General features: G+C 52.8%; 1 protein-coding gene across 3 annotated transcripts in view; it reads left to right on the top strand.

Moving 5' to 3' along the window:
• LOC144672305 (CUGBP Elav-like family member 3-B) overlaps positions 1–25232 on the top strand; it is a 70660-nt gene that overhangs the window by 17544 nt on the left and 27884 nt on the right. For all 3 annotated transcript variants that reach the window (XM_078534168.1, XM_078534167.1, XM_078534166.1), the window contains exons 3-4: positions 21345–21393; positions 23317–23445. In XM_078534168.1, the coding sequence (XP_078390294.1) occupies positions 21345–21393; positions 23317–23445 (178 nt within the window). The remainder of the gene's footprint in view (positions 1–21344; positions 21394–23316; positions 23446–25232) is intronic.

Genomic DNA, 25232 nt, shown 5'->3' with positions numbered 1-25232 from the left:
TCCAGTGCATTCAGCTGTTTATTGATATCACGTGGAGTGAATCAAATTGGCTGAAGACTGGCATCAGTGATGCTGGGGACCTCCGGAGGAGGCCGAGATGGAGCATCCACTCAGCATGACTGGCTGAAGCTTATTGTGAATGCTTCAGCCTTATCTTTTGCACTGATGTGCTGGGCTCCTCCATCATTGAGAATGGGGATATTTGTGGAGCCTTCTCCTCCAGTGAGTTGTTTAATTGTCCACCACCATTCATGGCTGGATGTGGCAGGATTGCAGAGCTCAGATCTGATCCAAAAATAAAAATAACTGGAAAAACTCAGCAGGTCTGACAGCATCTGCGGAGAGGAACACAGTTAACGTTTCGAATCCGTATGACTCTTCATCAAAACTGAGGAAATATAGAAATGAGGTGAAATATAAGCTGGTTGAGGGGGGTGGGACAACTTATATTTAGATCTGATCCGTTGGTTGTGGGATCGCTTAGCCCTGTCTATCACTTGCTGCTTATGCTGTTTGGCATGCAAGTAGTCCTGTGTTATAGCTTCACCAGGTTGATAACCTCAGTCTTAGGTATGCCTGGTGCTGCTCCTGACATGCCCTCCTGCACTCTTCATTGAACCAGGGTTGATCCCCTGGCTTGATGGTAATGGTAGAGTGGGGGATATGCCGGGCCATGAGGTTACAGATTGTGTTCGAGTACAATTCTGCTGCTGCTGATGGCCCACAGCGCCTCATGGATGTGCAGTTTTGAGTTGCTAGATCTGCTTGAAGCATAGCTACTGTTGTAATGTAGGAAATGTGGCAGCTAATTTGAGCACAGCAAGCTCCCACAAACATCAATGTGATCAATGACTGGATAATCTCTCTCAGTGATATTGGTTGATGGGACTGGTGTCCTGGCCCCAGGACACCAGGGAGAACATCCCCCTGCTCTTCTTCCAATAGTGGCTGGGGGATCTTTTACATTCACCTGAGAGGGCAGACGAGGTCCTCAATTTAGTCTCTCATCCAAAAGGCAACCTCTCCAACAGTGCAGCACTCCCTCAGTACTGACCCTCTGAGAGTGCGGCGCTCCCTCAGTACCGACCATCTGACAGTGCGGCATTCACTCAGTACTGACCCTCCGACAGTGCAGCACTCACTCAGTACTAACCCTCTGACAGTGCAGCACTCCCTCAGTACTGACCCTCTGACAGTGCGGCACTCCCTCAGTACTGACCCTCTGACAGTGCAGCACTCACTCAGTACTGACCCTCCGACAGTGCGGCACTCCCTCAGTACTGACCCTCTGACAGTGCAGCACTCACTCAGTACTGACCCTCCGACAGTGCGGCGCTCCCTCAGTACTGACCCTCCGACAGTGCGGTGCTCCCTCAGTACTGACCCTCTGACAGTGCGGCACTCCCTCAGTACTGACCCTCCGACAGTGCGGCACTCCCTCAGTACTGACCCTCCGACAGTGCAGCACTCACTCAGTACTGACCCTCTGACAGTGCAGCACTCACTCAGTACTGACCCTCTGACAGTGCAGCACTCACTCAGTACTGACCCTCCGACAGTGCAGTGCTCCTCCAGTACTGACCCCCCGACAGTGCAGTGCTCCTCCAGTACTAAAACCGTGGATTAATGGAATGCTGTGGTTCAGTGGATTAGTAGGTGACAGGGGAAAGAGAAAAATCCTGTTGGGAATATAGTGAGCAGCTGGAGAGAGGATGAGAGAGAGAGATGGAGAGAGGGAGCAGGAAGCAAGGATAAGGAAGAGGTAGAGAGAGCATTCATCAGCATTCGGCTAAGTTGTTAAATGATTTATCTGCAATTTACAGAGATATTGAGCTCTGCTAATGCACCCTGGGCTGAATGATATAGGCGTAAAACACCAAGTGAATTTTGTCATAAGTGCATAGCAAATCCTAAGCAACCCGGCTTTCTCTCTCTCTCTCTCTCTCTCTGTCTCACTCCCTCTATCCTTTCCTTATCCTTGCTTCCTGCTCCCTCTCTCCATCTCTCTCTCTCATCCTCACTTCTTCACCCACTCTCTCTGCCTCTATCCCTTCTCTCTCCCTTACTCCTGCCAGCTCTGTCATTCTCTCTTTCTTAACCCCTTCCCTCTTTCTCCATGCATTTTCACTCTTCTAATGACACACTGTCTTTTCTTCTCTCTCTCTCCCTTCCCTTGTTTAACATCTGTTCCTCCCTACATCCCTTTCTGTTTCTTCACTCTCTTGGTGTGTGACCCTGTCTCTTTGACCTGTTGCAATTCTCTCCCTGCCTCTTCTTGCTCTTCTAGCTCTCTCCCTCTCCGCCTCTGCCTGGATCTGTTTATACTTACTCCATATCTGTATCCCATCTGTCTTTCACTCTCTCTTTCATTTTTTCCCTTCTGTCAGTCTGCCTCCCTCTCCCTTTCACCCTTCCCCCTCTCTCTATGTGTCTTTACTTTATCGGTTTTTCTTCCCATCTCTTTCTCTCCCTTTCTTTCGCTCCACCCTATGTCTCTTTTTATTATTCGTTCATGGGATATAAGGTGTCGCTGACTAGGCCAGAATTTATTTCCCATCCCTAATTGCCCTTGTTCAGAGGGCATTTTAAGAGTCAGCCACATGGCTGTGGATCTGGAGTCACATGTAGGCCAGACCGGGTAAGGGCGGTAGATTTCCTTCCCTAAAGGGACATTAGTGAACCAGATGGGTTTTTACAACGATCGGCAATGCTTTCATGGTCATCATTAGACTTTTAATTCCGGATTTTTGTTGAATTCAAGTTTTACCATTTGCTGTGGTGGGATTCGAACCCAGGTCCCCAGAGCATTACCCTGGGTCACAGGATTACCAGTCCAGTGACAATACTGCTATGCCTCCCAACTCTCTCCCTGCCGCACTCTCTCCCTGGCCCCCTCCCAACCTGCCCCCCTCTCTCCCTGGCCCCCATCTCTCCCTGCCCCGCTCTCTCCCTGCCCCCCCCTCTCCCTGCCCCCCCCTCTCCCTGGCCCCCTCCCAACCTGCCCCCCTCTCTCCCTGGCCCCCATCTCTCCCTGCCCCCCTCTCTCCCTGCCCCCCCCTCTCTCCCTGCCCCCCTCTCTCCCTGCCCCCCCTCTCTCCCTGCCCCCCCTCTCTCCCTGCCCCCCCTCTCTCCCTGCCCCCCTCTCTCCCTGCCCCCTCTCTCCCTGCCCCCCCTCTCTCCCTGCCCCCCTCTCTCCCTGCCCCCTCTCTCCCTGCCCCCCCCTCTCTCCCTGCCCCCCCCTCTCCCTGCCCCCCTCCCTCCCTGCCCCCTCTCTCCCTGCCCCCCCCTCTCTCCCTGCCCCCCTCTCTCCCTGCCCCCCCCTCTCCCTGCCCCCCCTCTCTCCCTGCCCCCCCCTCTCCCTGCCCCCCCTCTCCCTGCCTCCCTCTCTCCCTGCCCCCCTCTCTCCCTGCCCCCCTCTCCCTGCCCCCCTCTCTCCCTGCCCCCCTCTCTCCCTGCCCCCCCCTCTCTCCCTGCCCCCCTCTCTCCCTGCCCCCCCTCTCCCTGCCCCCCCCTCCCTGCGCCCCCCTCTCCCTGCCCCCCCTCTCTCCCTGCCCCCCCTCTCCCTGCCCCCCTCTCCCTGCCCCCCCTCTCCCTGCCCCCCCCTCTCCCTGCGCCCCCTCTCTCCCTGCCCCCCCTCTCCCTGCCCCCCCCTCTCCCTGCCCCCCTCTCCCTGCCCCCCCTCTCTCCCTGCCCCCCCCTCTCCCTGCCCCCCCCTCTCCCTGCCCCCCTCTCCCTGCCCCCCTCTCCCTGCCCCCCCCTCTCCCTGCGCCCCCTCTCTCCCTGCCCCCCCTCTCCCTGCCCCCCCCTCTCCCTGCCCCCCTCTCCCTGCCCCCCCTCTCTCCCTGCCCCCCCCTCTCCCTGCCCCCCCCTCTCCCTGCCCCCCCCTCTCCCTGCCCCCCCCTCTCCCTGCCCCCCTCTCCCTGCCCCCCTCTCCCTGCCCCCCCTCTCTCCCTGCCCCCGCCTCTCCCTGCCCCCCCCTCTCCCTGCCCCCCTCTCTCCCTGCCCCCCCTCTCCCTGCCCCCCCCTCTCCCTGCCCCCCTCTCTCCCTGCCCCCCCTCTCCCTGCCCCCCTCTCCCTGCCCCCCTCTCTCCCTGCCCCCCCCTCTCCCTGCCCCCCCTCCCTGCGCCCCCCTCTCCCTGCCCCCCCTCTCCCTGCCCCCCCTCTCCCTGCCCCCCCTCTCCCTGCCCCCCCTCTCCCTGCCCCCCCCTCTCCCTGCCCCCCCTCTCTCCCTGCCCCCCCTCTCCCTGCCCCCCCCTCTCCCTGCGCCCCCCTCTCCCTGCCCCCCCTCTCCCTGCCCCCCTCTCTCCCTGCCCCCCCCCCTCTCCCTGCCCCTCCCTCCCTGCCCCCCTCTCTCCCTGCCCCCCCCCTCTCTCCCTGCCCCTCCCTCCCTGCCTCCCTCTCTCCCTGCCCCCCTCTCCCTGCCCCCCTCTCTCCCTGCCCCCCTCTCTCCCTGCCACACTCTCTCCCTTCCCTGCCCCCTCGCTCTCTCTGCCCCCTCGCTCTCCCTGACCCTCACTCTCCCTGTCCCCTCGCTTTCTCCACCCCCTCATGCCCTCCGCCCACCCTCGTGCCCTCCACCCGTCCTCGCGCCCTCTGCCCGCCTTTGCTCTCTCCGCCCACCCTCGCTCGCTCGCTCTGCCCGATATCGCTCGCTCTGCCCCCGCCCTCTTTCTGCCTCCCTCTCGCATGCTCTCTTCTTCCCCCTCGCTTGCTCTCTGCCCCTTTCTCCCTCTCCCTGTGTGCCACACTCTCTCTCTCTGCCACTCCCTCTGCCGCACACACAGTCTCTCTGCCTCTCTCTCTCTGCCACACTTACTCTTTCTCTGCCACACACTCTCTCTCTGCCTCAGTCTCTCTCTCTCTGCCGCACTCTCTCTCTATCTGCCAGACTCTCTCTCTCTTTTTCTCTGTTTTTCATTTTCTCTCTCTCTTGTGCTCTCTCTCTGCCGCATTGTCTCTCTCTCTACCACACTCTCTCTCTCTGCTGCACTCTCTCTCTCTCTGCTGCACTCTCTCTCTCTGCCGCACTCTCTCTCTCTGCCATGCTCTCTCTCTCTCTGCCGCACACTCTCTCTCCCTCTCTGCCGCACACTCTCTCTCCCTTTCTGCCGCGCTCTCTCCCTCTGCCGCGCACTCTCCCTCTGCCGCGCTCTCTCCCTCTGCCGCGCTCCCTCCGTCTGCTGCGCTCTCTCCCTCTGCCGCGCACTCACTCACTGCCGCACCCTCTCTCTCTGCCGCACTCTCTCTCTCTCTGCCGCACTCCCTCTGCTGCATTCTCTCTGTCTGCCACACCCTCACTCTCTCTCTGCCGCATTCTCTCTCTCTGCTGCGCTCTCTTGCTCCCTGCCGTGCTCACTCACTTTCTGCCATGCTCGCTCTCTCTGCCGCACTCTCTCTCTCTCTGCCGCACTCTCTCTCTCTGCCGCGCTCTCTCCCTCTGCCGCGCTCTCGCTCACTGCCACACTCTCTCGCGCTCTCTCTCTCTGCCGCACTCTCTCGCTCCCTGCCGCGCTCTCTCGCTCCCTGCCGTGCTCTCTCGCTCCCTGCCGCGCTCTCTCCCTCTGCTGCGCTCTCTCTCTCTGCGTGCTAACTCTCTCTCTGCCATGCTCGCTCTCTCTGCCGCACTCTCTCTGCCGCACTCTCTCTCTCTTCTACACTCGCTCTCTCTTTCTGTGCCACTCTCTCTCTCTCTGCTTCACTCTCTCTCTAACGCACTCTCTTTCTCTGCCTCTCTGTCTTTCTCTGTCGCTCTTTCTCTCTCTGCCGCACTCAGTCTCTCTCTCTTTCTCAGTGCAGCTGTCCAATGTTTGCCAGTTTCAAATAGGGATGAAGGGGATGATGATGATGAAACAAATGATATTGGTTCTGGTTTCTAGGTAACTCCAGTTTACATGGTAACCAGCTTCTCGTGCTCTCATAGGGACAGGTGGCCTGGTCTAAAGAGCAAACAAACAAATTGTGTGGGAGTGGCTGTACAGAACGTTAGTCACGGTGGAAATAAGATCTATCACAACCCAGGAGGAAAAGTGAAATGTGCTTTAATTCAATCTATAAAATGAGATTAACTCTCAAAATCTCTATTTCCAGTTTGTCAAGTCACTACACAAATTTTCGCACAGCCCCAGTGTCTCAGTGGGTACATGCACTGCCGAGTGTGGTACACAATCTTAGAGTTCAGGAAAGCTCAGGTAACCCCTTCCCATTCGCTCCCATTGTACACAATCCCAATGGACCCAAACCCCTTCCCATTCACTCCCATTGTACACAATCCCAATGGACCCAAACCCCTTCCCATTCACTCCCACTGTACACAATCCCAACGGACACAAACGCCTTCCCATTCACTCCCATTCTACACAATCCCAACGGACCCAAACCCCTTCCCATTCACTCCCATTGTACACAATCCCAATGGACCCAAACCTCCTTCCCATTCACTCCCATTGTACACAATCCCAATGGATCAAACCCCTTCCCATTCACTCCCATTGTACACAATCCCAATGGACCCAAGCCTCCTTCCCATTCACTCCCATTGTACACAATCCCAATGGACCCAAACCCCTTCCCATTCACTCCCATTGTACGCAATCCCAATGGACCCAAACCCCTTCCCATTCCCTTCCATTGTACACAATCCCAATGGATCAAACCCCTTCCCATTGTACACAATCTCAATGGACCCAAACCTCCTTCCTATTCATGCCCATTGTACACAATCCCAATGGACTCAAACCCCCTCCCATTCACTCCCACTGTACACAATCCCAACGGACCCAAACCCCTTCCCATTCACACCCATTGTACACAATCCCAATGGACTCAAACCCCTTCCCATTATACACAATCACAATGGATCCAAACCTCCTTCCCATTCACTCCCATTGTACACAATCCCAATGGATCCAAACCCCTTCCCATTCACTCCCATTGTACACAATCCCAATGGACCCAAACCCCTTCCCATTCACTCGCATTGTACACAATCCCAATGGACCCAAACCTCCTTCCCATTCACTCCCATTGTACACAGTGGGACTAGGTGGAAAGCCCTTTCAAAGAGCCAGTGGAGATTTGACGGGCCGAATGGCTTCCTTCTGCACTGTAAAGATACTGTGAGAATCCCAATGGCACCTAAACCCAGTCCCGTCCCCTCTTATTGTGTCGTATGGTTGAACATTAATGTTGGTCTAGTTCTAAATATTGTGCCAACGATCCATTTCTGACTGTGGAAATCAATGGTGTCGTTCATTTGGCCATGAATCTCCTCATGAGATGGTAGCATATTTTAGATGTGCTCAAAGTTTTGTCTGACTTTCAGGGGCTGTGATTACACAATCTACAGAACAGAGATTGACAACCTGTAAGCCTTGTTTGCGAAATCCTTTACAGACTAAGCTTAACCTAAATGACGCGAGAAAACAGTGTAGGAGATCCACGGTACATCTGAGTCAGTCTCTCTGCTTTGGTGTCAGCCTGGCTCACTAGGTAGCACTCTCTCACCTCTGAGTCAGACATTGTGGGTTCAAGTCTCTCTCCAGCGATTTGATCCTACAGTGCTGTACTATGGGAGTGCTGCCGGCTCTCAGGTGAGACGTTAAACCTAGGCCCCCCCTCTTCCCTCTCATGTTGATGTAGAAGATCCCGCGGCCATTATTGGAAGAAGAGCAGGGGGGAGTTCTCCCCAATTTCCTGCCCAGTATTTATCCCTCAGGCAAACTCACTGAAAGCAGATTATTTTAGCACAAATTGGCTGCCACGTTTCCTGCATTATCACAGTGATTACATTTCCAAAGTACTGTGTAGCGCTTTAGGGCATCCTGAATATTTGCAAGTTGCTATAGAAATGCAAGTCCTGTCACATTTCTATCATGTCTTAGCTTGCAATTACTTTCACATTCTATCCCCACCTCCTTCCTTCTCTCTCTCTCTCTCGGTCTGTCTCTCTCTCCCCTCTCTTTCATTCTGTCACATTTTCTCTCTCAGCCCCTGTTAGATTTTCTCATGTTCTGTCTTATTCTCGCTCTTGCATGCTCTCTCCCTCTCATTCTGTCACATTCTCGCATGCTGTCTTTTATTCTGTCACATTCTCTGTCGCTCACTCTCTTTCTGTCACATTTGCCATTGCACACTTCTCTCCATCACCATCTCTCTCCCATGCTCTATCTGAGGTGACAGTGACTGCCCTTTTCAGCAAGGCAGCCTTTGACCGAGTGTGCCATCAAGGAGCCCTAGCAAAACTGGAGTCAATGGGAATCAGGGGGAAAACTCTCCACTGGTTAGGGTCATACCTGGCACAAAGGAAGATGTTTGTGGTTATTGGAGGTCAGTCATCTCAGTTCCAGGACATCACTGCAGGAGTTCCTCAGGGTAGTGTCCTCGGCCCAACCATCTTCAGCTGCTTCATCAATGACCTTCCTTCCATCATAAGGTCAGAAGTAGGGATTTTCGCTGATGATTGCTCAATGTTCAACATCATTCGTGACTCCTCAGCTACTGAAGCAGTCCATGTCCAAATGCAGCAAGACCTGGACAATATCAAACCTTGGGCTGACAAGTGGCAAGTAACATTCGCGTCACATGAGTGCCAGGCAATGACCATCTCCAACAAGATAGAATCTAACCATCTCCCTTTGACATTGAATGGCATTACCATCGCTGGATTCCCCCTATCAACATCCTGAGGGGTCCCCTTGACCAGAAACTGAACTGGACCAGCCATATAAATGCTGTGACTACAAGAGCAGGTCAGAAACTAGGAATCCTGCAGAGAGTAACTCACCTCCTGACTCCCCAAAGCCTGTCCACCATCTACAAGGCACAAGTCAGGAGTGTGATGGAATACTCTCCACTTGCCTGGATGAGGGCAGCTCCAACAACACTCAAGAAGCTCAACACCATCCAGGACAAAGCAGCTCCGCTTGATTAGCACCACATCCACAAACTTTCACTTCCCCTACCACTGACGCACAATGATAGTGGTGTGTATCATCCAAAAGATGCATTGCAGAAACTCACCAAGGCTCCTTCAACAGCATCTTCCAAACCCTTGACCTCTACCATCTAGAAGGACAAGGGCAGCAGACACATGGGAACACCAACACCTGAAATTTCCCCTCCAAGTCACTCACCATCTTGACTTGGAAATATATCGCCGTTCCTTCACTGTCGCTGGGTCAAAATCCTGGAACTCCCTCCCTAACAGCACTGTGGGTGTACCTACACCATATGAACTGCAGAGGTTCAAGAAGGCAGCTCAGCACCACTTCCTCAAGGACAATTAGGGATGGGCAATAAATGCTGGCCTAGCCAGGGATGCCCACATCCCATAAATGAATTTTAAAAATCTCATTCTGTGATAATTCTACCTAGTTCGTATGCATTCTCATTCTTTCACATTTCTCTTGCATGCACTCCCTCAGTCACATTCTTGCTTTCTGTCTCACTCTGTCACGTTCTCACGCTCTCCCTCATTTGATCACATTCTTTCTCCAGTGCCATTCTGTCTCTTGTTGAATTCTCTGTCTTTCTGCCGCATTCTCTCTTTCTGTCACATTCTCTCTGTGTCGCATTCTCTCTCCTTCTGGCGTTTTCTCTCTCTGTTGCATTATCTCTCTTTCTGGTGTTTTCTCTTTTTCTGGCATTTTCTCTCTTTGTCACATTCTCTCTCTTTCCGGTGTTTTCTCTCTCTTTCTGGTGTTTTCTCTCTGGCGGTTTCTCTCTTTCTGGTATTTTCTATTTCTGTCATTTTCTCTCTCTTTCTGCTGCATTCTCTCTCACTCCCTGTCACATCCTCTATCTCCCTGTCACACCCTCTCTCCCTGTCACACCCTCTCTCCCTGTCACACCCTCTCTCCCTGTCACACCCTCTCTCCCTGTCGCACCCTCTCTCCCTGTCGCACCCTCTCTCCCTGTCGCACCCTCTCTCCCTGTCACACCCTCTCTCCCTGTCGCACCCTCTCTCCCTGTCGCACCCTCTCTCCCTGTCGCACCCTCTCTCCCTGTCGCACCCTCTCTCCCTGACGCACCCTCTCTCCCTGTCGCACCCTCTCTCCCTGTCGCACCCTCTCTCCCTGTCGCACCCTCTCTCCCTGTCACACCTCTCTCTGTCGCACCCCCTCTCCCTGTCGCACCCTCTCTCCCTGTCGCACCCTCTCTCCCTGTCACACCTCTCTCTGTCGCACCCCCTCTCCCTGTCGCACCCTCTCTCCCTGTCGCACCCTCTCTCCCTGTCGCACCCTCTCTCCCTGTCGCACCCTCTCTCCCTGTCGCACCCTCTCTCCCTGTCGCACCCTCTCTCCCTGTCGCACCCTCTCTCCCTGTCACACCCTCTCTCCCTGTCACACCCTCTCTCCCTGTCACACCCTCTCTCCCTGTCACACCTCTCTCTCCCTGTCACACCTCTCTCTCTCTGTCGCACCCCCTCTCCCTGTCACACCCTCTCTCCCTGTCACACCCTCTCTCCCTGTCACACCTCTCCCTCTCTGTTGCACCCCCTCTCTCTGTCGCACCCTCTCTCTGTCACACCCTCTCTCTCTGTCACACCCCTCTCTCTCTGTGTCGCACCCCCTCTGTCTGTCGCACCCTCTCTTTCTCACACCCCTTTCTCTCTGTCGCACACCCCCCTCTCTGTCGCACCCCCCTCTCTGTTGCACCCCCCCTCTCTCTCTACCGCACCCCCTCTCTCTCTGTTGCACCCCCTCGCTTTCTCTGCCACGCCCCCTCTTTCTCCTTCTGTTGCATTCTCTCTCCTTCTGTCTCTCTCGATCTCGTTTTAATCCAGCGATACTATTGCAGTGGGGACCTATGAAGAGTTCTGTCCAGTTTATTGAGAGTTATTTCCTGTCTTTGACCCCTTTTTATTTTCTTTGTTTTCTCTCACTGGGGTGTGGGGTGGAGGGGATTATGTGTGCGGTGTGTAGCTGATTTGGGTTCAAATGAATTTGGAGTTAAGTGGATTAGTTCCCTGGTTAAAGCGGGTTAGTATTTTAGGGAGAGCCTAAGACTGGAAGAGGATTTAGTGATTCACAAAGCAAGCAGCTGGTAGTTGATCTGAGCTGTTGCGGGAGCTGCTCGGAGGTGACACTGCCACAGCTTTCCCTGGCTTGTCAGTAAGTCCGACACACCTGGATGCTGGGCAGCTGCCAGCCTGTCACAACAACAAGCTGCATTTGTACAGCGCCTTTAACATCGTAAAACCTCCCAAGCTCCCTCACAGGATCATTATCAGGCAAAATTTCACGTCATCCCATTTCAGGACGGGTGACAAAAAGCTCGGTCGCAGACGTGGTTTTTAAGGAACGTCTTAAAGGACAGGAGAGAGAGAGAGAGAGAGAGAGGCAGAGAGGTTTAGAGAGGGAATCCCAGAGCTTAGGGCCCTCAGGCTGCTGAAGTCATGGCTGCCAATGGTGGAGCGATGGGAATCGGGGGATGGGGCACGTGATCACCGGACATCTCGAAGCTGCTTTGCAGCCAATGAAGTGCTTTCAAATTGTGGTCGCTGTTGTAATGTAGGAAGCGCGGCAACCAATTTGCGCACAGCAAGCTCCCACAACGGCAATGTGGTGCTGAGCAGATAACCTGTTTTTGTGCTGTTGGTTGATGGGTATTTATTGGCCTCAGGACACCGGGGAGAATTCCCCTGCCTTCTCCGAAATCATGGCCATGGGATCTTTTACATCCACAAGATGGCAGATGGAGAACTTGGTTTAATGTCGCTCCAAAAGACAGCACCTTCAACAGTGCCGCACTCCCTCAGGCACTGCACTGGAGTGATACCTAGATATATATTGGGCTTTGGTAAGATCAAACCCAGAGTCCTGTATGCAGCTTTGGTCTCTATTCCTAAGGAAGGATATACTTGCCTTGGAGGCGGTACAGCGAAGGTTCACTGGATTGGTCCATGGGATGAGCGGCTTGTCCTATGATGAGAGGCTGAGTAATTTGGGCCAATACTCTCTGGAGTTTAGAAGAATGAGAAGTGATCTCATTGAAACCTACAAGGTTCTGAAGGGGTTTGACAGGGTGGACACTGAGAGATTGTTTCCCCTGGTCGGAGAATCTAAAACACGGGGGGCACAGTCTCAGGATAAGGGGGCCGATCGTTCAGGACTGAGATGAGGAGAAATTACTTCACCCAAAGGGTTGTGAATCTTTGGAATTCTCTACCCCAAAGGGTTGTGGATGTCCCATCGCTGAAGATATTTAAGGCTGGGGATAGACAGATTTTTGGTGTCTCAGGGAATTAAGGGATACGGGGAGCAGGAGGGAAAATGGAGTTGAAGCCCAAGATCATCCATGATCGTATTGAATGGTGGGGCAGGCTTGAGGGGCTGTGTGGTCTACTCCTGCTTCTATTTCTTGTGTTCTTATATCCCTAACCCCTTCCTTCCTGTTCCCACCCCTAACCCCTTCCTTCCTGCTCCCACACGGTCCTGAGGTCTGTTGAATCAACCCTATTGCTGCCTGGCTGTGATAAGGCCAATCAGCATGGGAACCCAAGATCTTTCTGCTCCGTGTGCCTTTGCCTCACACGTGACCTTTGCGGTGAGCTGCAAGGAGATTATGTGTAAAATATAAATAGATTCAGGAAAATAGTTCCCCAGCAGGTGTTTGGAACCAATGGCCCGTAGAATGGCTCCGAAATCCATTCCTTCCCTCTGTCGGCAGTTGGCTCCGAAATCCATTCCTTCCCTCTGTCGGCAGTCCCATTCATTCCCTGATCCCTGTCCCTCTATCATCAGCACCCAAAGAGCTCCTGTTCCCTTCCCTCCATCTCACCAAACCCATTCGGGCCCTGTTCCCTCCCCTCCATTACCAGCCCCATTCGGTCCCTGATCACCGTGTTATCTTTGGATTAACTCCAGAGCAATCTGATGTAGAAAGAAAGCACTGTGAGAGTTATTGGAGCAAAGGCTGATGAGTCCTCTCGAGGGCCCTCCCCAGATTCCCACGGGGAAGTCCTGCCTTGTGATTGTTCCACAGAGCCCTGTTTCCATTACAGTCACAGCACCTGGGGGACCTCTAGCTGAACATTCCTCTCCAGCTCCTGCCCCAGCCACCATGTTGCTTTTCCTCCCATCCCCACAGCTTGGGTTCTCGGGCAAAATTCAGTCCCTGGTTCCCTCACCTCCGTTGGAAATACAGGCTTGGCACGGGTCGTGATGGGACTCGGACAGGGATAAGGAACCCAAGCCAGGGACCCTGAGGCTAGTTCTAGGTGGCTCCCCTGGGGCGGGGAGGGATGGAGTGGACTAAGAGAGATTGTTGAACTGGGAACAGGCCAGAGAAATGCAAGCTGGGATCTTCCTGGTCCAGCTGGTCACTGGATAACTTTATGGAGCTTCCTGTAAATTGTCAACACCCCCACCCCACCCACTGCTTGCTGAGTTAACTGCTCTGGGTTGACAGCTGTTAGTTGGCCTCAGTGCCCCTGGGTTATGGAGGGACGTAGAGGATCTCTTGGCACCCAGACATCGCTTGGAAACCGGCCGGGCTGTGAAGGCTGCCACAGCCAAATATCCCACTGACGCACTATAGAGGTGTGGAGAGTGACAACAGGCCCTGCCAGAGGAACTAATTGCCCTCAGTGCCTTTGGGAGCAATACACAAACCAATCCAATTTCCCCTCCCCCCCACCCCAACCCCAACCCTCCCTTCACCCACCCACCAAATCATCTCCATAAATCTGTTGGCTTTTGCCGAATGTCAGAACCGTCCCAATTGGAAGATTGTTCCAATTTGTACGCGGAGGGATGTCATTGGTGACATTTTCAGCGTAGGTTATTTCCTGATTATAATGTTTTTCCATCTTTGGCAAAGTTCTGGTATCTGGGGTCAGTTCCCTCCTTGCTGATTGTGATTTCTCTGTCCCTTTCTCTTTTTGTCATTCTTTCATGGGGTGTGGGCCTTGCTGGCTATGTCAGCATTTATTGCCCATCCCTAATTGCCCCTTGAGAAGGTGGTGGGTGAGCTGCCTTCTTGAGCCGCTGCAGACCCTGTGGTGTAGGTACACCCACTGTGCTGTTAGGGAGGGAGTTCCAGGATTTTGACCCAGCGACAGTGAAGGGACGGCCAATATATTTCCAAGTCAGGATGGTGAGTGGCTCGGAGGGGAACTTCTAGGTGGTGGTGTTCCCATGTGTCTGCTGCCCTTGTCCTTCGTGGGTTTGGGCGGTGCTGTCTAAGGAGCCTTGGTGAGTTGCTGCAGTGCATCTTGTAGATGGTACACGCACTGCTGCTACTGTGCATCGGTGGTGGAGGGAGTGAATATTCAGGGTGGTGGATAGGGTGCTTTGACTCTGTCTCTGTCAGGTCTCTCTCTTTCTGTCCCGCTCTCTCTCTCTATCTATTTCTCTATCTCCTTGGCCAGAACTTTCACGTCGGCGTGCGGGGGCGGGCTTAAAATTACATGCGGTGACATCGGGCGAGCATCCCGACATCACCGCCCGCCATCACGATATTTCGGTGGGCGGGCACGTGATGATCTCCGATGCGCGCCCGCTAATAATTAACGCGCCACTTAAGGCCCTTGAGGCAGTAACTGACGCCGATTTTTCGGGGCCCATGCGATCTTCAGGTCCTCGCATGGGCGCCAAGGGCAGGTGGGTAGGCCGCATTTTTATAAACCTCATCCACGGGCGGGATAAAAGGGGTGAGTGGGGTCACGAGCGCTAATTTGTCGGACATTTAATGCTTAAACTCACTGCTACTTGCCTGTATGAGCAGGAATACTTCAAAACTCTTCACAACTGCTTGGACAGGAGTAACAGGCTTCAGGTCAGGACTCTGGAGTTAACATCATTTCTGGGGCCTTGCTGGTTTCAGGAAGCCTTCCCTTAGCCTGGGAATGGGAGTTGTGCTCTCTCCACTGGAGGGACCTCCTCTTGAGGAGGAAGAGAGGGCCAGAAGGGGGAGGAGGCCAGGAGTTCACATTCAGCCTCCAGCGGAGCCACCTTTGGGAGGAGAGGCACAGGCACAAGGGGTGCAGGGCCGACAGGAAATCCAAGGCAGAAGGGGCTGCAGAAGACGCCACTATCTTAGCCATATAGTCATAGAGGTCTACAGCACAAAAAAAAAGGCCCTTCGGCCCATCAACTCTGCACCAGTCAAACAAGTACCTAACTATTCTAATCCCATTTTCCAGCACTAGGCCCATAGCCTTGTATGCCGTGGCATCGCAAGTGCACATCCAAATACTTCTAAAACGATTTGAGGGTTTCTGCCTCTACCACCCTTTCAGGCAGTGAGTTCCAGATTCCCATCGCCCTCTGGGTAAAATAATTCATCCCCTCTAAACCCCCTGCCCCTTACCTTAAGCCTATGCCCCCTGGTTGTTGATCCCTCCACCAAGGAGAAAAGTTCCTTCCTGTCTAATCCTGCTGCCAGGGTTTACAGGCGGCGAGGCAGCTACCTCAACCTGTCTGAGGTGCAGTGCCGAAGGAGACTCCATCTCTCAAGGGAGACAGTGGCCTCCATTTGTCAGATGATAGGCCCTGAGATCTGCCCCAACTGTGTGGGTGGGTCCCCCATGCCACTGGCTCTGAAGGTCATGGCTGCCCTCAAAAGAGCCTCCGGCTCTTTCCATGGGTTGGTGGGTGATCTTTGCGGAGTCCCCTTGTCAGCTGTCCGCACTTGTCTCAAGCAGGTGACAGACGCTCTGTTCAGGCGTGCATTGACTTTCATCCACTTCCACTGGGACGAGGCCAGCCAGACAAAGTGAGTCAGAGGCTTCACAGTGATTGCTGGCTTCCCCCATGTCCAGGGTGCACACATGTGGCCATCAAGGCGCCAGCGGGTGAGCCCGGTGCCTTCGTCAACAGGAAGGGCTTCCACTCCATGAACGTGCAGATAGTGTGTGACCATAGGATGCAGATCCTGCAAGTCTGTGCAAGGTACCCAGGCAGCTCCCATGACGCTTGCATACTCAGACACTCCCAGGTGCTGAGGCTCTTCAGTGCTCCAGCCCGGCTGGATGGATGGCTGCTGGGTGACAAGGGCTATCTCCTCAAAAGGTGGCTCATGACGCCTCTCCGCCATCCAGGAACAGAGGCTGAGAAGTGGGACAATAGGAGCCACGCCTCCACAAGGGCCGTGGTCGAGAGAACCATCGGTCTTCTCAAGATGTGCTTCCAATGCCTGGGCTGTTCAGGGGGCGCACTCCAATACCCCCCAGATCGTGTGTCACTGATAGTGGTTGCATGCTGCTCTCTCCACCATCTGGCACTGGAAAGGGGGGAACGCAGTGGAGGAAGAAGATGTAGACGCAGTTGCTGCGGCTGCACACGATGAGTCCAGTAGTGAGTCCGAGGATGAGCACGCACAGGAGAACACTGAGGGGGTAGACACTGACCCGGGCATCCTCCAGGGAGGCAGGGACACCTGGGAGACTCTAATCCAACGAACCTTCAGCTAGCCCACCACAGATGAACCTCCAACACAAGCCAAGGCTGCAGGCTCCATACTCAATACCTGAGAGCAACATCTGCCTGGTTAGGAACATTAACTATGTGCCCTGTCAATAAATCTTAATGACAAGCAACTCACTCATAATACCATGGGTTCCCGTCCACCTGCAGAAGTAAGGAATCACCCTGAGCCATGTTCACATATGAACATTTAATGAATTAACAAAATAAAGCAGAAAAGAAACAGAATGTGAAGGTGTTACGCATTACACCAATTTGTCATCAGCTCATAGTGGGGCAACATAAAACCACCAGTGAGAAGCCCATGGTGTGCCTAACGTGCCTTAAGTTTACGTTTTTGGGTGCGACGTCTAGGTGCTCCCCCCTCGCTGGCACTGGCATCTGAGACAGTCTGCTCACTGTGCTGTCCTGTTGGCCTGGATGACCTTGGCGGGCGTCCTCTGGCCCGTGGAGCCTTTAATGGCCCCGCCTGGGAGGGAGTGGCCAGTTCCACGGCTGGCATCTCCCCAGTCACCGCAGTCTCCTCAGATCCCACGGTCACTGGGCAGAGGGGCAGAGGAGCTGCTGCCCTCATCCGGAGCGTCCTGAGGGGAGCCCGCAGAGACGACAGGCAGCTCCTGCGCCAACGTGAGGTCGCTTCGGACCTCCCTGCTCACCATTGATGGATGGGCACCGAGGTGGGTCTCCAATCCACCTCCCACGCTGGCACTGACCAGCTGAGGTCAATGCCGCTGTGAGGGCTTGCAGGTCCCAGGAGGCCCTGATTGTTCTCCTGGAGGAGCCTCTCCACGAGAGTAGCCACTCTCGCCATGGAGGAAGCATGGCGCTCGGCCATGAGGCTCATTGCACCGGTGATGCTCCGTGTGGACTCCTCCAGCATGGGGTCCATGCCACGCATTGCCTCATGTATCTCCGCCAGATCCTCCCTGCTGGACTTGCAGCATCTGCTGCCTCATGGACGACTCCAGAGGCCCATCATCAGCCAGTGAATGAATGGTTTGCCCTGCCACCTGGAAACTCCCCTCCCAGCACGGCAGCAGCCTGACTTTGACATGTTTCGCAGTTCCAGCCTAGGTGCAGATCCTTGAGGTAGCCCCTGAAACAGTAATGTGGGTGTCAGCCTACCACATGCAGTGGGTGCGGAACCCAACTCAGCAATACCCTGTCAGGGTGAACTAGGCACGGGCAATATCTGCTGGCCCACCCAGCGAGGGACACATGCTGTGAATGATTCAGTGGTGCTCCAACTGCACTCAGAGTTGGCGGGTGGTGGGGGTGGGTGGGAGGAGGGGGGTGCTGGGGGGAAAGCCTACTTGCTGGGTTTTAAGTGACCTCTGATAACATGGTACTCACCCTTTCCGAGTGCAAGAGGTCATTGCAACACTTGCGGCACTGGACCCTGGTGTGTCGCACCACGTCATGGGAGCTGACTAAGTCTGCCACCTTCTCCCAGGCACATTAGGTCACGTGGGGGGTTGGGGGGGTGGGGGCTCCTCCTCCTCCTCCTCCTCCTCCCATCCCTAGGAATGAGGACCTCCCGTTGTGCTGCCACCTCCTCCAGGAGGGCAGCTGGGCACTCCGTCAGAAAAGTGAGGGGCACAGTGCGCCGCTGCCCTACCCTCCTGTCTGGCCTGCTCACCGGCAGCGCTCTGGGGGAAGCCCCTCTGTTTGCCATGATGCACAGCGTTTGCAAAGCTGCCCGCGCGCTATTTGAACAGGCCGCCGGGTCACCATTGGACCCGCCGGTCATTGCACTCCCGCCGCTGCCCGTCCACTCCCACTACCCTCGGGAGCAGCATTTCATATAAAACGGCAGCGCGGAGCCAATCGCAGGGGGTGATCACTCCCAAACAGCCCACCCAACGGGGAGAAAATTCTCCCCCTTGTCCCTGCTTTCTCTCCCCCATTCTCTCTCTTACTTCCCCTGCCTTTCTACTTTCTCTCTCTCTCTCTCTCTCTCTCTCATTCTCTCTCCCTCTCTCTGGCTATCTCTATTTTGCCGTCCTGTCTGTGTCCCTCTCTCTCACTCCTCATCTCTTTCTGCAAGGGTAACTAGGGATGGGCAATAAATGCTGGCCTAGCCAGCGACACCCACATCCAGTAAATGAATAATAAAAAATGTATCCCTCTCTGTGTTTCTCTGTGCTTATCTTCCAATCTCACTGTCCACAGACGACTATTAAATGCCATTTTCATGAGGCCATGCCCTGTGGGAAAGAGAATTATGCAGTTACTCCAAACAGTAAAGCAACTGAACTCTGTGGTGACCTTGAGAATGAAAAGGTCTCTCAGAATTATCTGCAGAGTAGTAGAACACAAAAACTCCCTGCTCATGTCACACCAACATATACAGTTAATGGACACAAGCACCTATCTACGGATATATGAAATATATATATGTTACACACACATGCACGCACACACAGGCACAATCTGCCCTGGGAGAATTTGATGGGATGTACAGGGAACTTTACTCTGTATCTAACCCCGTGCTGTCCCTGTCCTGGGAGTGTTTGATGGGGACGGCATAGAGGGAGATTTACTCTGTATCTAACCCCGTGCTGTACCTGTCCTGGGAGTGTTTGATGGGGACGGTGTAGAGGGAGCTTTACTCTGTATCTAACCCCGTGCTGTACCTGTCCTGGGAGGCTTTGATTGGGACAGTGTAGAGGGAGCTTTACTCTGTATCTAACCCTGTGCTGTACCTGTCCTGGGAGTGTTTGATGGTGACAGTGTAGAGGGAGCTTTACTCTGTATCTAACCCTGTGCTGTACCTGTCCTGGGAGTGTTTGATGGGGACAGTGTAGAGGGAGCTTTACTCTGTATCTAACCCCTTGCTGTACCTGCCCTGGGAGTGTTTGATGGGGACAGTGTAGAGGGAGCTTTACTCTGTATCTAACCCCATGCTGTACCTGTCCTGGGAGTGTTTGATGACATGCCTGGGTATGAAAGTCCTTGAGTACTGACATTCTACCACTCAACGAGTAGGAGATTAACAGAAAAAAAAATTAAAATCTGAGCATTAAAATCAAGCAGAACAAGAAAAGCTTGATATTTTGAAATGTCGGATTTCTATCAATTCTTTGTGCTGACGAGTCATGGAGAGTTGCTTAGTGGAGTAACACTCCACCTCTCAATTCAAGACCCGCTCCAGAAACCTGGGCATGGAATCCATGCCAACGCTCCCAGTAGTGAGGAAGCGCTGCACTGTAGGGTGAGACATTAAGCAAGGCCAACATCTGCTCTCTCAGGGCGATGCCAAAGACCCCATGGCCACTATTGGAGGAAGATCAGGGGGATGGAGGTGGGGCAGGGGGAGCTCTCTGCAGTGTCTTGAGGGGTGGGCGGGGGTGTCAATATTTATTCCCTGATCAACGTCACTTAAGAAAAAAACAGATCAACCAATCGTTCTTCAGTTTGCAGTTTCTGAGACCTTTTTTTTGCATGAAATAGTTACCAAGTTTGACCGCGTTAACAGTGACAGAGTGTCTGACAGATTCATTCTTGGGTTGTGGGCATTACTGACCAGGCTAGTGTTTATTGCCTACCCCTGACGGCTTGCTTCTTGAACCCCTGCCATCCTTCTCGAATAGATTTAATACAGGGCCGATGGGGGCAATTAACTGTCAACCATGTTAGTGTGGGGACTGGAGTCACATATCTGTGCTGACACAGGTTTCCCTTCTGAAGGGGACATTCGTGAATTGACTTTGGGGGTGTGGGGGGGGACATCTGAATTCAAGCCACGATGGGATTTGAACTCGCGCCGCGCTATTAGCTGAGGCATCTCTGAATTACTGGCCTACTAACATAACTGCTGTGTCCCATAACAATAATTTGCCATAAAGTGCTTTTGGACGTTGCTGAGTGATGAGATAAAGCGTTGAGTAAAGACGAATCCTTTGATCAATCATCCTGAGTTTGTACTCAAGGTTAAAGAGAATGGTTTCTATTCTCAATGAAGTTGTTGGCTGGTGGAGGGCGGGGGGGAAGGAGTTGGTGGTGCTTTTAATAATTTATAAGCCCACCCTCCCTCTCCACCCCCCACCCTCCCCTTTCGTTTGCAATGAAACTAGTGACCACTGAATTCTTCTGGAACATGCGTGTTTTGAAAAAAAAAATTTTCTTTTATTCGTTTGTGGGATGTGGGTGTCGCTGGCCAGGCCCAGAATTTATTGCCCACCCTTAATTGCCCCTTGAGAAGGTGGTGCTGAGCTGCCTACTTGAACCGCTGCAGTCCCTGTGGTGTAGATACACCCACCGTGCTGTTAGGGAGGGAGCTCCAGGGTTTTGACCCAGCGACAGTGAAGGAATGGCCGATATATTTCCAAGTCAGGATGGTGTGAGTGACTTGGAGGGGAACTTCCAGGTGGTGGTGTTCTCATGTGTCTGCTGCCCTTGTCCTTCTAGGTGGTAGTGGTCAAGGGTTTGGAAGGTGCTGTCGGTGCTTGGGAGTACAGGCTGCAAACTCAGCTGTGAGGCCCTTCACACTTGAATAAACCGTAGGTGTTCGCTGTCCATGTTCTCGCATGAAGAGCAACCAGATACTCGGTGTAGATCTGGATCCACTCCAGGTTCAGTATCAGATACTCGGTGTGGATCTGGATCCACTCTGGGTTCAGTATCAGATACTCGGTGTGGATCTGGATCCACTCCGGGTTCAGTATCAGATACTCAGGTTCAGTATCAGGTATTCAGTGTGGATCTTGACCCACTCTGGGTTCAGTATCAGTTACACAGTGTAGATCTTGATCCACTCCACATTCAGTATCAGATACTCGGTGTGAAATCGGATCCACTCCAGGTTCAGTATCAGATACTCGGTATGGATCTGGACCCACTCCGGGTTCATTATCACGTACGCAGTCTAGTTATGGCGCTTTTGTGATGTCCGACCTCTCTTTGATTTATTTACAGATGAATCGGCCCATTCAAGTGAAACCAGCGGACAGTGAGGGTCGAGGAGGTAACAGCTTTCTTCACTTCTCATTTTCTCTGTCTCTTTATCTCAATGAGTAAGTTACACCAGGAATGGCCCCTCTCCAGACCCAGGCAAGTTTAGACCAGTGCTATTCACTCTGCCTTCACGCTGCGCCAAGGTGTGACAGAAGGCACCATGTACCTACGATGTTCTGGTCATTTGGGAGCAATAGGCCTCCCATTCACCTCACAATGCTGCCAGGTAACAGCCACTCATCCATCAGAAAGGAGGGGGCGCCCTGTCCCAGTGTTTGATGGGGACAGTGTAGAGGGAGCTTTACTCTGTATCTAACCCCGTGCTGTACCTGTCCTGGGAGTGTTTGATGGGGACAGTACAGAGGGAGCTTTACTCTGTATCTAACCCCGTGCTGTACCTGTCCTGGGAGTGTTTGATGGAACAGTGTAGAGGGAGCTTTACTCTATCTAACCCCGTGCTGTACCTGTCCTGGGAGTGTTTGATGGGGACAGTGTAGAGGGAGTTTTACTCTGTATGTAACCCCGTGCTGTACCTGTCCTGGGAGTGTTTGATGGGGACAGTGTAGAGGGAGCTTTACTCTATCTAACCCCGTGCTGTACCTGTCCTGGGAGTGTTTGATGGAGACAGTGTAGAGGGAGCTTTACTCTATCTAACCCTGTGCTGTACCTGTCCTGGGAGTGTTTGATGGGGACAGTGTAGAGGGAGCTTTACTCTATCTAACCCCATGCTGTACCTGTCCTGGGAGTGTTTGATGTGGACAGTGTAGAGGGAGCTTTACTCTATCTAACCCCATGCTGTACCTGCCCTGGGAGTGTTTGATGTGGACAGTGTAGAGGGAGTTTTACTCTGTATCTAACCCCATGCTGTACCTGTCCTGGGAGTGTTTGATGGGGACAGTGTAGAGGGAGCTTTACTCTATCTAACCCTGTGCTGTACCTGTCCTGGGAGTGTTTGATGGGGACAGTGTAGAGGGAGCTTTACTCTATCTAACCCCATGCTGTACCTGTCCTGGGAGTGTTTGATGTGGACAGTGTAGAGGGAGCTTTACTCTATCTAACCCCATGCTGTACCTGCCCTGGGAGTGTTTGATGGGGACAGTGTAGAGGGAGCTTTACTCTGTATCTAAACCCGTGCTGTACCTGTCCTGGGAGTGTTTGATGGAGACAGTGTAGAGGGAGCTTTACTCTGTATCTAACCCCGTGCTGTACCTGTCCTGGGAGTGTTTGATGGGGATGGTGTAGAGGGAGCTTTACTCTATCTAACCCCATGCTGTCCCTGTCCTGGGTGTGTTTGATGGGGATGGTGTAGAGGGAGCTTTACTCTATCTAACCCCATGCTGTACCTGTCCTGGGAGTGTTGATGGGGACAGTGTAGAGGGAGCTTTACTCTGTATCTAATCCCGTGCTGTACCTGTCCTGGGAGTGTTGACGGGGACAGTGTAGAGGGAGCTTTACTCTGTATCTAATCCCGTGCTGTACCTGTCCTGGGAGTGTTTGATGGGGACAGTGTAGAGGGAGCTTTACTCTGTATCTAACCCCATGCTGTACCTGTCCTGGGAGTGTTGATGGAGACAGTGTAGAGGGAGCTTTACTCTGTATCTAGAACCCGTGCTGTACCTGTCCTGGGAGTGTTTGATGGGGACAGTGTAGAGGGAGCTTTACTCTGTATCTAACACCATGCTGTACCTGTCCTGGGAGTGTTTGATGGGGACAGTGTAGAGGGCGCTTTACTCTGTATCTAACCCCATGCTGTACTGTGAAACCTCCTGCTTTTTATGAGATTCCCTTTTTGGTTTGCTTCAGCTGTGACCTGAGTGTCTGGGGATTTTTCCTGAGGAATTCCGAGGGGCTGCTCCCAAATATCCCCGCCTCCCTCCCCTTTTCTCTCCTTTACACTCATCTTGCTTCCCAGCGTCTGACCTGTATTTTGCAGAGGACCGGAAGCTCTTTGTGGGAATGCTGGGGAAGCAACAGACAGACGAAGACGTCCGGAAAATGTTTGAGGCTTTCGGTACGATCGAGGAGTGTACAATCCTGCGAGGACCTGATGGCACCAGTAAAGGTAACAGGAATGCACAAGAACCTGATCACAGAATCTTCTAGAATCATCACACAACCCTCACTCAATCTGTCTTGGGGAAGGTGTTAGAATCGATCATTAAGGAGGTTATAGCCGGGCACTTGGGAAAACTCAAGGTAATCGGGAAGAGTCAACATGGTTTTGTGAAAGGGAAATCATGTTTGACCAATTTATTGGAGATCTTGGAAGGGGTAAGTTGCACTATGGCTAAAGGGGAGCCCGTAGACGTGCTGTACTTGGATTTCCAGAAGGCTTTTGAAAAGGTGCCACATCAAAGGTTATTGCAGAAAATAGAAACTCTGGTATAAGGGGTAACATATTAGCCTGGATAGAAGATTGGCTGGCCGACAGAAAACAGAGAGTTTGCATAAATGGTCCCTTTTCTGATTAGCAGGATGTGACGGGTGGAATCCCACAGGGGTCTGTGCTGGGGCCCCAGTATTTTCCAATTTATACCAATGACTTAGATGAGGGGAGCAAAGACACGGTAGCTAAATTTGCAGATGACACAAAGATAGGTAGGAAAGTATGTTGGTAAGAAGACATAAGGGATTTGCAGACGGATATAGATAGGTTGAGATGAGTGGGCAAAAATCTGGCAGATGGAGTGTAATGTGGGAAAATGTGAAGTTGTTTACTTTGGCAGGAAGAATAAAAAAGCAGAGTATTACTTAAATGGAAAACAACTGCAGAGGGATCTAGGTGTTCTAGTGCATGAGTCGCAAAAAGTTAGTATGCAGGTACAGCAAGTAATTAAGGCAGCTAATGGAATGTTATCCTTTATTATGAGAGGAATTGAACATAACAGTAAGGATGTTGTGCTTCAGTTATACAGGGCTCTGGTGGGACCACATCTTGAATACTATGTGCCGTTTTGGTCTCCTTATTTAAGGAAGGATATAAATGCGTTGGAGGCATTTCAGAGGAGGTTTACTAGATTGATACCTGGAATGAGTGGGTTGTCTTCTGAGGAAAGGTTGGACAGACTGGGCTTGTTTCCACTGGAGTTTAGAAGAGAGAGGGGTGACTTGATTGAAGTATATAAGATCCTGAACGGCCTTGACAAGGTGGATGTGGAAAGGATGTTTCCTCTTGTGGGTGAGTCCAGAACTAGGGGGCACTGTTTTAAAATTAGGGGTCGCCCTTTTAAGACAGAGATGAGGAGAATTTTTTTCTCCCAGAGGATTGTGCGACTTTGGAACTCCCTGCTTCAGAAAGTAGTGGAGACGGGATCATTGAATATTTTTAAGGTGGAGGTAGATAGATTCTTGTTAGATAAGGGAATCAAACGTTATCGGGGGCAGATGAGAATTTGGAATTCAAAACACAAACAGATGAGCCATGATCTTATTGAGCAGGCTCCTGGGGCTGAATGACCTACTCCTGTTCCGATTTCGTACGTTCACCGAATTGTTACTGCGCAGAAGGAGGCCATTCGGCCCATCTCTGATTGCGCTATTCACCTACCTTCTCCCCGTAACATTGTTCATTTTCAGAAAACAGTCTAATTCCCTTTTGAATGTCTCAACTGAACCTGCCCCCACCACGTTCTCAAGCAGTGCATTCCAGATCCCAACCATGAAAAAGTTGCTCCTCATATCGCTTTTGCTTCTTCTGCCAACTATGTTAAATCTGTGCCCTCTCATTCTCGATCCTGTCACTCGTAGGAACACTTTCTCCTTCTCTACTCTGTCCTGATCCATCATGATTTTGCACACCTCTGTCAAATCTCCTCTCAGCCTTCTATTCTCCAAGGAAAACAGTCCTAA

This window comes from Cetorhinus maximus, chromosome 36 (genome assembly GCF_964194155.1).
Source record: "Cetorhinus maximus chromosome 36, sCetMax3.hap1.1, whole genome shotgun sequence".
In the NCBI taxonomy this organism is placed as follows: Eukaryota; Metazoa; Chordata; class Chondrichthyes; order Lamniformes; family Cetorhinidae; genus Cetorhinus; species Cetorhinus maximus.
The sequence above is the reverse complement of the archived record's forward strand: the minus strand, read 5'-3'. Positions and strand labels throughout refer to the sequence as shown.